General features: G+C 36.7%; 1 protein-coding gene across 1 annotated transcript; it reads left to right on the top strand.

The window, feature by feature from the left end:
• Nucleotides 1-7,161: 7,161 nt before the first annotated feature.
• Nucleotides 7,162-11,170, top strand: LOC126830032 (uncharacterized). Its single transcript, XM_050560250.1, has 4 exons — nucleotides 7,162-7,686; nucleotides 8,485-8,641; nucleotides 9,311-9,484; nucleotides 9,860-11,170. The coding sequence occupies exons 1-4, from the start codon at nucleotides 7,164-7,166 to the stop codon at nucleotides 10,356-10,358; spliced, it is 1,353 nt and encodes a 450-aa protein (XP_050416207.1). The 5' UTR covers nucleotides 7,162-7,163; the 3' UTR covers nucleotides 10,359-11,170.
• Nucleotides 11,171-12,962: the final 1,792 nt, after the last annotated feature.

The raw sequence follows: 12,962 nt of genomic DNA, 5'->3' as shown, positions 1-12,962 counted from the left end.
CAGTATTAGATCAAATCCCTATACTTCTACATGTTATTTGGTAGTGATGTGACGTCATGATTTTGTGCCTAGGTATTTGAGTAATCGATCATAACTCCTTGAAAAAAAATCGCAAAAAATATTTCAAAACAGTTTTGAAACCGACTGGGCATTTTCTTTCTGCTCAAGCTTATTTTTTGGAGCTAATATAGTCACTTTAATCTAACATAATTCGTCGCCACATACCATTACCATGACTTTATATGTAAATATACTTATCCTGATGATACTTAACGTAACTGCGAACAAATAATTTATGGTGTATTTATTGGGGCCTCCGCATCAACCCAAGATATACCCTTCTTTTTATTTTATGAGGGAGCAAGATCGAACGAGGCCAGTTAGTAACACTGAGTTACCACCTAAGGTTTTCACCTAGGTCTAAACGTTTTCACTAAGGTGAGAACTAAAAAAATATAAACCTAAAGCTAAAAACCAAAACCCCAAACACTACAAAATATTTAAATGTCGTATACGGGCCAACGTACATATCCTTAAAATATTTCTATTTAACTTTTTGTGAATACGGCCACATGTATCCTGTGAGACAGATTACTCGAACTTAGATTCAAAACTGACTTAAACCAAAGAAGTCTTCTACATTATATATCAGCGTAGAGCTCGTTTAAAAACAGAATCAGATATGCTATACTTATCTGCAATAACAGAAAGGAAATCATCTCTTTACCCTAACGACAACGAAAATATTTCACAAGATTTAATCAAAACGCTACATATTTTCTGTTTTATTTAATTTTAAAAAAAGTTATGTCCCAATGTGCTTAAAGCTTTATGCTTTTTATTTGGGACTTTATTCACGAGCAATAAAACTAAAATATTTGAAGGATCTGAAATTTGTAATAGGATTTCTTTTTAACTCGCAACCATTACAATGGCCGCATCCGTAAAATATCTTAAGAATGGAGTCGTTTCATTGACTATTGGCTGAAATTTGTAAATTTGATTTAAATCCACTGCCAGTAAAAAGGCAACATCCGTAAAATATTTTAAAATCAATCATAAAGCATTTGTATTTTGAATTACAAAATAACAGATAACAGTTTACGTTGGGGTGGTTTGTAGAATTTGAAAATTATCGTCTCGTATACCCCGAACATGAAATGAAATGAATTGATGTTTAACGTCCTACTGTTTTGCCCCAACTTGGATCATGAAGAAGGGAATACGCCATACAGTATGCTATGAGGAGAATTTTGCCCGGGCAGCGGCGGTACTATGGCCTACCCTTATATTGAATTCCAACTGCCAGCGGTTCTTTTACAGCACGCGGCCTTGGTTTTTAGTCCCATCCAATCGACTATACATTGTGCCTTACCAGGCACCACTGCCCTGCACCACTGAAGTTTCTCGGACAACACCGGGATTGAACTTGGGAGCTCCAGGTTAGCGAGCCAACGTCTTACTCATTGAGTCCCCGTGGCTCCCATACCCCGAAGAAAGATAATCATCATATCATCAGATCTTAGTCTCTTTTTTTTCAGTCTCACCTGACGTTAATCACAGTAAAACACTCCACGTCTGCTGCATTCTATAATAATCCTGATTCCTGTAAGTGATATACGGATGATTGCCATGGTAACCTACAGGTCTAATTTATGTCAATCTAGTGCCAATTTCTAAGAAAAGTCTCAACGGAAAAAATACTTCATACACCCAAAAATATCCCCAAATTTGAAGTAACATTGGGCTTGGTATTTAACGAAGTTTATTATCCATATCACGGTAGAATAGTGTTGGTTTTTAACATTTATTTATTACCTATTAAATGGTTCCACGGATGCCTTGTGAGCATTAAAGGCAAAATTTTCTTAGTTTGTTGGAGAACTTCGTTGGTCGGTAAAAAAAAAATATATTTTTCGATTTGCCGTGATTCGAATTTTAAGTGATATTTGCTGCGTTTAAATTATAGATTGCATTCATAATTTGAGACTTATCTGCCAATCCATGATGCTATAAGGGCCTTTTAAGTACCCACAAAACTTTTGCATATTATATCTAAGGCCAGGGTGTATAATAATTTGATAATATATGAAATTCCTTGCATTCAGAAATAAAGAAAATGACTGACAGGGCAGACGGTAAAGATTTTAGTTTTACCTGATCTTGACAAATAATTTATTTATATGGACATTCTCATATTCTTCAGAACTCGTGGATATTTCGTTTTAAAAGGTCAAGAAAGATTATTCTCCGTATTCAAAATAACAATAATAAAGACCTAAGATCTGTCATTTAGCTAAACGATTCAAACAATACCATGAAGCCAGATACCATGTTGGTCTCGATGTTCGTAGATACAAAAGCCAATAATCATTCTCCTTATTTGAATTTAACAAAAAAAAAAGAAAAAAAAAGAGCTGAATAGTCGAGGATAGAAATGAGTTGTCGTTTAGACACTGATAGACAGTTATAAAGAAATAAAGATGGCGACAAGAAATCAACAGAGGGTTATCTGAACTTTGGATAGCCCTAAATGCTAGGATTGGTCGATTTTAATCATTTTGGACCATAATATTGTGCATTTTGGTAAGACTATTTCATTATATAAACTCCTGAGGGTTTTGTCATCGTTTATTCTGGAATATTGTATTTGTATATCTTTGGTACCACGTATCAAATTATCTCGCGGAATCTCCAGTGCTTAATACGAACCGATCCCAGACAATGATATAAAAGCGTATTGCCATAGTAACCAAGCATGTCTTACATTCTGTACTGGTAAATTAAATTAACTGATTATCGTTTAATGAGTACGTTTACTAACCTATCCATTTGAAGATCATTCGGCAGAAGAAAACAACCTGGATTACATATAAATATGCATGAAATAAATTGCGATTTAACGTCCTACTTTTCTGCACTAACCGGGGTAATGAAGACGATCATACGTCATGCACTGTGCTGTGGATGGGGCAAAAAATTGGGACATTAAACTCTTTAATTTTCATTTCATTTGTACTTTTGCGTGGGAAAAACCTTTCACGATTTCATGGGATTTTATAACTTCGGACGAACAACTTTTCTTGACTCCCAACTGTATTAAATCAAATATGCAAGAGATCCGCGGTGGCTCAGGGGGCATGGCGTTGGTTCAATATATCGGACTCGATCTCGGCGTTATCGAAAATGTTCTAAGTGCTGTTTCAGTCTGGTCTTTCATTGTTAGTGGTGCAGAACCGACGAGTCTGACAAGCAAAGCACCGAGTCGTACGGATGAAACGAAAAATCGAGGGGCAACCTGTATACCCCTTAAACTCTAAAGAAGCATTTTGATTTCTTTGAAACGCCGCTGTCCGGGTAAAATGTAACTGCTTGCCGTACACCAATCTTTATTATCCCAGTTGATGCATGTCTAATCTGCAAAGACTACATGGCCAAGCCCTTAAACGACCTTGGATGAATCCACAAAAACGTTTGATGTTACGACAGGTGATGTGTATTTTATAGACATGCGTATATATCGTAGATCAGATTACATTATTACCCGACAGTTATTGTTTACACTATACACAAGTCATTTACTTTAATACCCTTTTTTAAACTGAAATGAAATGGCAGTTAACGTTTTACTTGTCAATACCGACCGAGCTAATAAAGACAGACATGTGCCATGCCGTGTTGGAAGGGGACATTTTGCCCTGACAGCGGCACTGTGACTACGAGCTACTCTTATTTCGATTTACAATTGTCCTAGAAGCATTGGTTAGTGAGTGAGATAACGCCATAAACACATTTTAAGACAACAAAATGAACCCCCTGGTCTGCGTTACCTTTTCTAGACTGGCCACGATTCGTTTGTAATATTATCTCATGCCGTAAAGCTCGCTTTTGATGGTGAAACGTTCCCGTAATCGCCAAGTTTACGGGTTTGTGGGAGGTGGTTTTTTTTTTGGAGGCTTATTTTGAAATCTGATTTCTTGAAATTAAGTCTTGAGTCTATTAGATTTGACAGGAGCCTTAATTTGCGAGGAGATGATTTTATTCAGTCGTCTTGTTCGAATGACGATAACGCGTACAGTTCTCAAGAATAGTTAGAGACAATAATTGTTTCAAGAGGTCTCCTGTTTGCATATACACTCGTTGTTCCAGGACTTATATACGTACACGAGGATGGCGTGCTAAGACCAATTATTAGTAACATAGTTCCTTCATAACATGACAAATACAGGCCGTCTGCAGTTGAAGATGATCCAATAGAAAGATTGATCTCCCTTGAAGTTGGTTCTCCACAACCAGAGGTTTATATAAGGGAGAGAGAGAGAAATGGGGTTTAACGTCCACTCGACACAAACTAGGTCATTTCGGGACTAACATATCGTTTAATTTTATTTCAATAATTCGCTTGCGCGTAGGGGTCTTTAGCAGTGGGAGGAAACCGGAGGACCCGGAGAAAACCCACGAGGTTGGACAGGCGACCCTAATCCTTGCCACGTACAACCGGGGATTCGAAACCACGCCAGTCGACTCAATGACAGACTTTATGATACAGCGCGCGCACGCTAACCATTTAGCCATCCAACCCCCCTTTATATAAGGGATATTCGATTGAACCTTTGGGAATTGAACTCTCTCAATCCCCAAACTAGTGACACTCGAGTGAAAAGGCATGTTTCGATTATACTCTCTCCGGGGGGGGGGGGGGCGAATGGTTAGCACGCGCGCGCTGTATCATACAGTCTGTCATTTAGTCAACTGGCGGGGTTTTGATTCCCCGGTTGTGCGTGACAAGACAGAGAGAGCTGAGAGAGAGAGAGAGAGAGAGAGAGAGAGATATATATATATAGAAGGTCGCAATGTCACTGTCCAGTCTTCATTTCATGTCATTAACCTGATTTAATTAATAACTGTAAACTAGCGTACATTTCACCGTTATATTAATTGAAAATGTTATCGCCCATTATATTATGAAAACCAATAATTGTCTTGACGGACTGAGAACTTAACCATGTCGTGTCCACTGAACTACGGGAGACAACTCTATTTAAACCGTTATGATTAGGGGGAAACTATCAACTTTAGAAATCAGACAAACTAATATTTTGAAATTTCCAATTGACCATAACTATTACCTTATCAAATGTTGCATAAGAAATTTTAACTAGTAAAAAATGACAAGGAATGGCAAGCTGTCAGTACAAACAGTTTTCAATTTGAGCCCCCCTCCCCCGCCACGGCAATAAAATAATTCGCCTTTAAATGTATACAGACGCTATTATGGAAGCCAATTACTTTAAGAAGTGAGTTTTAAAACGTTTTCGGATACAGCAAGTTGTTAATGGCTATAATAAATTGTCTACATTGGCGTGCACGGGATTCCCTATAATGATATAAGAGTAGGCCATAGTGCCGCTGTCCGGGCAAAATGTCCCTTACAGCACACTGCATGGCGTATGTCCGTCTTCATTAGCCTAGTCGGAGCAGAACAGTAGGACGTTAAACTCCATTTCATTTCTAATATAAACAAATAGAACTAAAAATACAGATGACATCATTATATACGAGGTAAGTTTATGCCAGTCGGAATGATTTACTGGCATTAATCATACTAACTGCTAAAAGTAAAAATTAACTTAGAAATTATCACAGTTCAAGCTCCATTATATAAAACACTTTAAATTGATGTCTGTGTTTACAACTCGATAACGTCACTAAATGTAAACAAAGGCTTTTTTTTAAGCTAACTAATTTCAAAAGTGGAAGGTTTTCGGATACGGTAAGTGGTTTTCACTATTCAAAGATTGGCCATACAGGCTTGTTAACAATATTTCTACTTTAAACCAATAATACCAAAACACAAATTGGTTAAAAAGCTAATGTTGTTAATTATTGGTGTTCAAGAGCGTTAGTGAAAATATAGTTTAGGTCTGATAATAAAACGGAGCCAACAATAAAAATAATATAAAAGATCAGTCCAACAAGTCTATACTGATAAATGATCCAGATTTAACTACATACTATGCTGACAGACTGCACCACAATTAATGCAGGATGCTATGGCAATTTCATGAAAAGGGGAGGGGGTAGGCCTATATTTTGGCATGGATCGTTTGCCATTAAGATCTTGTTTTAGTTACAGTATATTATTGTACCAAAACCAATAGCACTCAAATTGTGGAAAATCTGGAAATTTTACTCAAAACAAGCCAAACAATAGAAATATTCGTTCGTGGATTCTATACGTGAAATACTGCTAGGTTAATAATACAATTCGTAGATCGAAATCAAAACAATCTATTAAATTATTGATTATAAGAGACGAATGAAAATGTTATGGTAAGTCATAAATTATTGTTGGTAGGAATAAAATTAATTTATTGTCAGTAACAATAATTGGTTTGATTTTGGTGCGCATCGGACCTTCCGTTCAGGAGGTGTCCCCATTTTCCGAAAACACTGCGAATTCGGCACAGGCTATAGTTTTTAACAGATATTTTTCGAATTTGGTTATGCCCCTTTAGCCGAAAAACCGATCGAAATTAAGCGTTGTGCAACCTCCCTTAGCCGAAAACCTCGTAAACGCGATGTTAACAGATTTTTTTTCAATTTCGATGTGAAGTATTAGGACATTGAGATGGGCCCTTTCGATTTAGCATGCTCTTCGTCCATCAGCGTTCCATGACCTCCCATGCCGGAGTTATTCCCCCCTTTCCGAACATTTTGTGAACGTAGAGGTTTGCAGTTTTTAACGGATGGTTTCAAATTCGATATCAGGAATTGAGATAATGAGAGGAAGACCCCTATCGATTTTCACTGTTATCCACGCTTGTTTATTACTATCAACAATACGTATATTTGCTTCAACTTTTCCCGTAGCTTTATCTGTAATAAGATCAATTTTGTCTATATCACCATAAGGAGCCAATGTATCATGGATACTTATTATAAAATATGAGATAGAGCTCGTTAAATACATCCCAAATATAATGTATTTAACCAGTTCTATCACATATGTAATAATGACTGACACCAATATTGTCCTTTAAATTGAACTTCGCGGTGATTTGGGTTTAACAGATCACGTGACACAGCCGGCCAACCAGAGCATGAAAAAAGTTCAATAGGTCGCGTGGTGTGAAAGGTCACCGCTCTGTTTACGTTTTGATATGGCGGAAACTGTTGTTCCTTGCCTTCTTCATGAAGATTCTGTGAAAGAAAGTGAGGTCAGACAGTTCACTTTGACAAGCTGGGCAAAATTTAAGGTATGTGCTAACCAGTGGATCAAATTAGATGGAAATGGCAGGCTTTTGGCTGAGAGAAATGCTGATTTGCTGGAGAAAGAACTTCAGGAATGTACAGACAGGACACTGGGATATCATCTTCCATGTTACCAACGTTTTACTAACAAAGTAAGAATTAAAGGAGCCGAAAAACGGTGTATGAAACATGCTGCCGATTCCAAAATTGTTGAAGGAAGTCCTGGCATGAAACAAGCAGCTACAATTTCCCCCGCTAAAAAAAGAAAATTTCACCCGCATAATGGAACGTTAACAACTTCGACAGCCAGTGAGGGAAAATCCATTTTACCCCAAGTTTGCATTATTTGCAAAAAAGTAACATCGTTTGTATATGGCTTTGGCAGAAAAAGAGTACGAGATAAATTGGTACAAGCACAAACAACTACAGCTGGTAAGTAACTTCCATTTTCAATTGTTCATGCCAACCGCAACCGGTTCACCGATTTATTCACCTTTAATAAATAAATGTCTATTAGTATTAAAATTAAAATATTTATTGGACCACAGGAAGACTTTGATACATGTTTAGATTATTAGAATTATAGCTTTTAACTCTCATGCTTGGCAGCGAGTGCTCATAACGTATATTTAGGCGCAGATTGCAATCTCAATCTGGTGAATACCAAGTAAGATTAGGCGGCTTATCTACTACTACTACTACCTGGTAGATTATCATCGCAGTAATCCATTAAATAGCACGGACAAAGTTCAATTCGCATGCGCAGATTACTCATCGGATATTAGACAGAGTTTCGCGCCTGCGCGGGGGTAATTTGTCCGAGGAGGGTAATCTGCGCTCAACATATACATACATAATTTAAAGGTGTTATAACTTCCCATGATATATTACAGTGACCTGTGCTATATAAAGTATTTGTGTGGTCTTTAGTGAAATAAGACAATGTTGTGGCTAACATTCTGGGTTTGAAGGCAGATACGATATGAAAACGAATATCGCTTGGTAATTTTTTTAACTGGTTCATCATGCAGTGCAACCGAACCGTGACCGGTTGATTTGTAGATGTTTACATCCTTACCCACGACTCTGCACGAACAATAGTTCGGACTCAGACTTGAAAAAGGTTATATAGACTCCATAATAACGCAGTTTCGGACAAAAATAGGTGTGGTTATTTGTTCATTTTCTTGTAAACTGCAAATAAAATGTTATCTTTCTGTACTTTTTTAGGAAATTTACTTGAAGCTGCTATCCAGAAGGCAGATCAGGATATTCTCCTACTTATACATGGTAAAGACTGTGTCGACATTGAAGTGAAATATCATGCGCAGTGCTTTAAGAAATATACCAAAAGTGTTGTGGAGAAAAGGAGAACAGAAATAGATGGGTTGGTACAAGAATGCTTTATGCTTACTTTATTGAAAAACCATGAATTGTTTATACACTATTAAAATCTTTTGTAAGCAGGACCGGATTAAGCTTAAAGGAAGCAAGTCTCCAACTTAATATCATCCATAGTCTTTGACATTGATTGCGAACACGACTTATTGGTCAATTTAAATCAACGTGGATGTTGTTATCTTAGCCATGTAAAACTGATACCTTGTTTCTTCTCCCCATGCTATGGGTAAAGCTAAGAGAGTGTGCAGTAAATACTACACAAACTGTAATTTTCAACACAAACTTTAGCAAGGCCTTTATACACGATGAATTTGGTATGCTTTCTCATTCATATGGTATTAGAGTTTTTTTTCATGCAAACAGTTACAAATTATAAAAGACTTAATAAAGTAAAACACATCTGAATTTATATCTTTAATTATTACTTTAATAAATTTGATGCAATTTGGGTGATATTTTGATCTTCCATCCGATTTTCCTGCTAAAAATTTATGGCAAAGACTGCCTTATCACACCATTGAATATTTTCTAGCTTTTGTGACCATTACACATATAAGCTCATGATTCGTAGTGTGCAGCTGAGTTGCATTACGAAGACATAATTTCAATTATATTTCCAGGTTTAATTCAACACTTCTCATTTGGTTACTTTCAGTTCCGAAAAAGCGGCAATGGTGCTAGACCCAGCACACAAAGAAGTTTATGGTAGTTTTAGTAAAGAAATTATAACAGAGAGACTAATTAATAACAAGGAAATTCTATGCATGACTAGACTAACAATTATATTAAATGATATGCTGGAGAAGAAAGGTGTTCACTTTACATACAGGTGTGTTTTTATTTCCTTTTCATAAAATGCAAATGTGTGTATCGTATTATTTCCTTTCTTTCCACTGCATGCCCGGTCACGTTTATCAGTGGTGAGCCACAGTGGCTCAGTGAGTAAGACGTTGGCTCGCTATCCTGAAAGTCCCTTGTTCAATACCTGCATTGGCTGAGAAAGTTCATCAAGGTTTTTTGTGTGGCTCCCCCTTCTCAATGGTGCATGATGAATGGTCTGGCAAGGGACAACCCAGGTGCATGTGTTAACAATTGTCTCATTTGTTACTTCCCAAGGAACAAAATGGACTTTAGTTAACTTTGAGTGTGCAAATTGTTGATAATAATTATCTTGTTGTGCTGAAAGTATGATTTTCTATTTCAGGAATGATCAGCTGAAACATTTGCTCAAGAAAGACTTTCCACAACTTAATTTCCATGCTCCAAACCAAATGAATATGAGTAAAATTGTTTATGTAGAGATGTTAACAGCAGGGGATTTCCGTCAAAACTATTCATCCTCATCAGTAACCGAGGATGGTTCCAGTACAGGGAGTGAGAGTGCAACTTTTCTAGCTTTTGGTGAAAATCCAGTGAAAACACTGTATAATGCCGGACTACAAGTGAAATGTACATTGAATGACTCTGCAGGTCTTACATGTCCATGGCTACCCACATCTGTTGATCTTACAACCGATGCAGTAAGATCAGTGGTGCCAGAAGTCCTGTTTAATTTCTTAGCCTGGAGTGTTGGAGCATCTGAGGATCCTGTGCTAGACAAATTTGTTGCTGTTTCAGATGATGTTCTTCCGAGGTTGTTGTCAATTTGTCAGGATTTGGTTTCATTAGCATCAAATGGTCAAAAATTGACTCTCAAGTCATAATGTCTTGGTTTAACTATTTGCCATCTGACTGGTTCCTCACAGCCCTTAACTCTGCTAAATAAATTAGAACATTGTCATCAAGATCAACAATTGTGACATATAAAACAGGTTTAGCTCAGTTACAACTTACCTGCATGAAAGAGGTGCCTCCTGGATTCGCAAAGAAGGTACCCGCTATACTTGTTAAAGATAACATTGATTTTGGAAAGGAGACAATTTCAGGGGAGGGACCGACCCACCACACAAATAGTGCAGAATAAGAAGTCTATGATGAGAATTATTTTGAAGAAGAAGATATTGTTGGTGCCCTTTACATAGATTTGGCTTTTGTTTTAATGAAGTATTCCCAGCTTGAGTCTTTGCTAGTTCCTGGTTGGACAGGTTTCAATGTACTACGATTCTCATAAGAAGCTTAGAGATTGCTGATAGATTAGAGTTAATCATATTGTGTTAGTTTTTGGCCAAGGCACAGCGAATTAGATGGAAAAGTGATATGATGATGAAGAGATTTATGGTTATTTAGCAAGTTCCACACTTCCATGTCTTTTTATGATATGTTGGACATTTTGGTTTAATCAGAGGTGGTTGCCCAAGCTTCCATAAATGGAGTTTTGTCTGGTCATCACTGCAACATTAGAACTCAAAAATAATTGTTTGAGGCCATGCAACGTCTTCGTCTCCAAACCTTTGTTTACATCATCACCCCATATTTAAAATTTACAACAATCATTATCATACAGGTCAGCATCATTCTTCAAGCTAATACATTCCAAAAAACTTGAATCTTTGAAAGAATTGTACAATGAATGTTTTACATTTGCATTTTGGAGTTTATAAATTCATATGATACAGTCCTTACTGCTGTTTATAGAGAATCTAACTGAAACATCCACTTCTATCAGGTCCTTGATAGGTATTACAGTATACTTCACATAAGTTGGATCTAAGTGGACTGACCCATTTTATCTGAGTTTGCCGAAGACCAAAATTCAATCTTAGCTCAATTAGAAATAGACTGCAAGAGCCGTACAATAATTTATTCAAAGGCACATTTCAAGATTTTGTTTGTATGTGTGAGTAGATAACTTCCGTTTTGTCGCCATCTTTGAAAAATGTCCTAAATTTTCCCTGTCTTGTACAGCAGACAGCGAGTTTCGAATTTTCCGGGAATATTCTATTATTGCATCGCATCAAATAGGCTGATTTGAGTCAAAATGATAGGGGAAAGTATTTTGGGGCTCTGTGCATGGAATACCTAACTGTGTTTTAGACTTCGGGAAATTCTGAACATTGTGCCGATCCGACTTAGGCGAAGGAAAAAAGGCGGAATTAAATCAAATGGACTGAACATTTTGATCCGAGTTGAGCAAGATCCAACTTACGCTCCAACCTATTGGATGGAAATGATGCAATTAGAGGAAACACACTCCGGTTTTGACACTGCAGTTATTGAAAATGGTCACTTCAGAGACAGGACAGTTAGACATTTTCGTCCATAGCATTTGACCAGGCTATTGAGCAAACACATAGGGGAGCACTACAAAATGGACGCTCCTCAGTTTTTATCTTATTTTGATGAAACTTTTTAGCTTGTTCTCTGTCCATCTCTTGCAAAATGGGCATATTTGCATGAGGAAATTTATATACACGTACATACATGTAATAATTTCTTTTATACACATTTAATCTCTCTTACAATATGTATCATTTTAAAAAAAAGAAAGGTATAATTGATGCATGTTCAGGTGGATGTAAGGTGAATCATTAATATTCATATAAGATGGTATAATTATTTTTGTCTATAAACATTACATATAATTATAATACCAAACAAGTGTCTTTCAATTGTGCCAAAAACATTTTGGAAATAAACTCACCAAAATAGGTCATTTTTGCAATTTTTCTTTTGACAATGGCATTATGTCACAGCAATAACAAATCGGGGCTTAGCCATGTTCACTGTCTCAACACAACATTAATCTGATGTTATTGACCCATCAACATCCATCATCACAGCATATTTGCAGAGAAGTTCTGACAAATGTAATAAACAAGATAGGTTGCCAGGCAACAAAACATACGCCCACAGCAGCTAAATCATCCGGGCAGTCAACAAGAGTTGTCGCATATTTTTACTTTTTTCGGTAATGAAACATTTATAATACACTAAAATCTAATACAGAAAACCATTAGAATTTGTTTGGTTTTTATAAAGTTCTGCCCCATGCTAACGGTTTGTATACAAAACTTTTAATACTGTATCATGGATTTAGCTGTTCCAAGTCATAAAAATTCATTGAAAATCAATACACTTGTTCGTCTCAAGGTCTTAAACACTGTGTATAAATTTAAAGTCAATCGGATATTAACTTTCTCCTCTAGAGCATCCACAAGATTTTTTGAAGTGATCAAGGGCCATAACTCTGGCAGTAATTATCGGAAATCGCTGAAAATCAATAGGCTTCTTCGTCTCATGACCTTAAACACTGTGTATAAATTTAAAGTCAATCAGATATTAACTTTAGCCTCTAGGCGACGACAATATACGACCACATTTCAATGTGGGCGTATAAAAATGCATTTCCTGGTCTATTTATGGCTATT

Source organism: Patella vulgata, chromosome 8 (genome assembly GCF_932274485.2).
Source record: "Patella vulgata chromosome 8, xgPatVulg1.2, whole genome shotgun sequence".
Classification (NCBI taxonomy): Eukaryota; Metazoa; Mollusca; class Gastropoda; family Patellidae; genus Patella; species Patella vulgata.
Note: the sequence above shows the minus strand (reverse complement) of the source record. Positions and strands in the feature narration are given on the sequence as shown.

Bases quoted from the DNA above. Each gene is read 5' to 3' on its own strand.
- LOC126830032 (XM_050560250.1), top strand. From the start codon at position 7,164: ATGGCGGAAACTGTTGTTCCTTGCCTTCTTCATGAAGATTCTGTGAAA. The intron at 7,687-8,484 runs GTAAGTAACTTC...GTACTTTTTTAG, and splicing joins AGCACAAACAACTACAGCTG to GAAATTTACTTGAAGCTGCT. The intron at 8,642-9,310 runs GTTGGTACAAGA...GGTTACTTTCAG, and splicing joins AGGAGAACAGAAATAGATGG to TTCCGAAAAAGCGGCAATGG.